The 2415-nt window shown below is 64.1% G+C and overlaps 1 protein-coding gene across 1 annotated transcript in view; it reads right to left on the reverse strand.

Annotated features, from left to right (window-relative positions):
• ZIC5 (Zic family zinc finger 5) overlaps positions 1 to 2375 on the reverse strand; it is a 5577-nt gene extending 3202 nt beyond the window's left edge. Inside the window, exon 1 of the mRNA XM_085306032.1 lies at positions 1961 to 2375. Within this exon, the coding sequence (XP_085162158.1) occupies positions 1961 to 2312 (352 nt within the window). The 5' untranslated portion in view covers positions 2313 to 2375. The remainder of the gene's footprint in view (positions 1 to 1960) is intronic.
• Positions 2376 to 2415: the final 40 nt, after the last annotated feature.

Consider the following 2415-nt stretch of genomic DNA (forward strand, 5'->3'; position numbering starts at 1 on the left):
GGGGGGGGGGGGGGAAGCGCCGGGGGAAGCCTGGCGATCCTGGGCACTGGCTGCGGTAAGGTGCTGCGCTATGCAGGCGCTTGCTCCGTTCCTATTAGAGAAACAGGGGTTTTCGGGGTCGGGACGGCGTTTCTCCCGAGAAGGGGGACTGCTCGCAGGGGGCAGCGGGCAGCTGCCGTCCTCAAGCAGCCCGGGGTAACKTTTTGAGCCTGGGGCAGCCTCAAAAGAGGTAAAAACAGCCAAACTAACGCCACCTAAGCTGCAGGCATAGTCTGCTTCCTGGAGAACTGCTAGAAACGCGTAAAATCCCCCGAGGACTGCATGTGCCCAATTATGATGTGGGCTTTTATTTTTTTTATTTTTATTTTTTTTATAAAAAGAAATGGCCGCAATAATCAAAGCGTTTGTGAATCTCCTTTTCCCAGGTTGCACCCGGCTAAATTAGCGCCGAAATTATAGTGATTAACCTGATAGGGATGGCAGAAGGTCTAGTCCTCAAACGCACCTCCCTGCGTCTCRTCCACTCGAGGGCTGTACGTGGGGCGGACCCGGGGCAGGGCATCCCCTTCCCTCTGCCGTAGGTCGAGCTGTTCCAGCCCCCCCGCCTTGGATTGCAGTCCCCCCCCCCCACGAGGCGGGATAACCCGCGGGACGACGTCCCGCGTGGCGTGGATCCCGCCCCACGCGGGACTGCGGGAAGGGGACCCGAGCAACCACAACAACCACAGCGGCAGCGAGAGCCAGGCTGCCGCAGCAGAGGTGCCCGCAGGGCGCAGGGAGCTGCGCGCCCGCAGGTCTCCGCGCCCACGCTCACGCGTGGCACTCTCTGATGACAACGTCTAAAATCCTCCCAGGCACGGGCCGTTGGGCTCCGCACGGGCACTGCGCGTCGCCCGGTCGCCGCTTCTCCCTTCCCAGCCACAAGCAGTAAATCAAGAAAGCAATTATGGGAACTCCACTTCCTTAAGCGTTCTCCGAGGAATAATGTTTGTCTACCGCGATAAATCCCAACTTCGTTCGCTTCCAGCGGAGTTTTTAAACCCAGATCGAAATGCGGTGGCGAGAGAGGAGGAAGAAAGAAAGAAAGACAGACAGAAAAAAGAAAAAATAACCCAAGCGCTGGTGCACCCCCCTCCCCGCAGCCCCGAGCGCCCCCCGCCGCCGCTCTCCTGTCCCCGGGCGGTCGCGGCCGCCGCCAGCCCGCTCCGTCCTCCCACGGCTCCCGCTCCTGCCGTGCCGCCGTGGCTTCGCGGTTTCCCCCTGGGGGACCCCAAGGGGGGGGCAGAGCCCCCCAGGGAGGCTCTCGACCCCTCCCCGGGCCCGCGCCCGCCGCCCACCGCGGCGCCGGCAGGAGCCCCGAGGGCGGCGCTGCAAAGGGCAACTGCGCCCCCGTGAGACCCCGCAGCCCCGGCTCCTCCGCGCCGCCGCGGCCCGCCACGGCCACCGGGCCGCGCAGTCAACAGGAAAACCCGAAATCCGCGCTGCTTCCCCGGGAGGAGGGCTCCCCCCCAACACACACCGCCGGCGGCGGCGGCGGCCGGGCCCCGACGGCCGCGCATCTTCTCCTCTCTCTTCTGCAGCGGCTCTGCCGCTCATCTCCCCCCCTCCCCAATCCAACCCCTTCCCCGGCTCCCCCCGCGCTATTTATTAATCTGTGCATTTATCCGCTGTCGTCGAGGTGTGGGGAGRGTGTTTGGCCGAGGGGGTGGGGAGAAGGCGGCTGAAGGTGCGGGGAGGGGGGGGCACGTGTGTGTGCCGGGCAGAGGGGCTGGGTGCGTGTGCGTGTCCCGTGTGCTGCCGAATTACTTATTCATGAAAAAGTCACATGTCCGACAGCACGTAGGAGAGGAGGAAAAAAGGGGGGAGGATTAAAAAAATAAAAAAAGGAAAGTGAAGGAAAGGAAAGAAAACCCTTGCGGAGGCAGCGAGAGGCGGGGGAGGGGGCGCTGGGGATACCCACCTGTGTGAGTCCGCTTGTGGATCTTGAGGTTTTCGGAGCGRGCGAAGACCTTGCCGCAGCCGGGGAAGGGGCAGGGGAAGGGCTTCTCTCCCGTGTGCACTCGGATGTGGTTGATGAGTTTGTATTTCGCTTTGAAGGGCTTGCCTTGCCGGGGACACTCCTCCCAGTAGCACACGTGGCTGCTCTGCTCGGGCCCGCCGACGTGCTCCACGGTGACATGGCTCACGAGCTCCTGCATGGTGCCGAAAGTTTTGGAGCAGGGCTTCCTGCCGCCCGGCGGCGGCGGCGGTGGCGGCGGCGGCTCCCGGTCGATCCACTTGCAGATGAGCTCCTGCTTGATGGGCTGCCGCATGTAGCGCAGCAGGGCCCCGGCCGCCGCCCCGACGTGCGCGCCGCCGTGGTGCTGCTGCTGCTGCTGGTGCTGCTGGTGCTGCTGCTGCTGGTGGTGGTGGTGG

Source organism: Rhea americana, unplaced genomic scaffold (assembly GCF_003343005.1).
Source record: "Rhea americana isolate MKP2758 unplaced genomic scaffold, rheAme1 scaffold_23, whole genome shotgun sequence".
NCBI classification, from domain to species: domain Eukaryota; kingdom Metazoa; phylum Chordata; class Aves; order Rheiformes; family Rheidae; genus Rhea; species Rhea americana.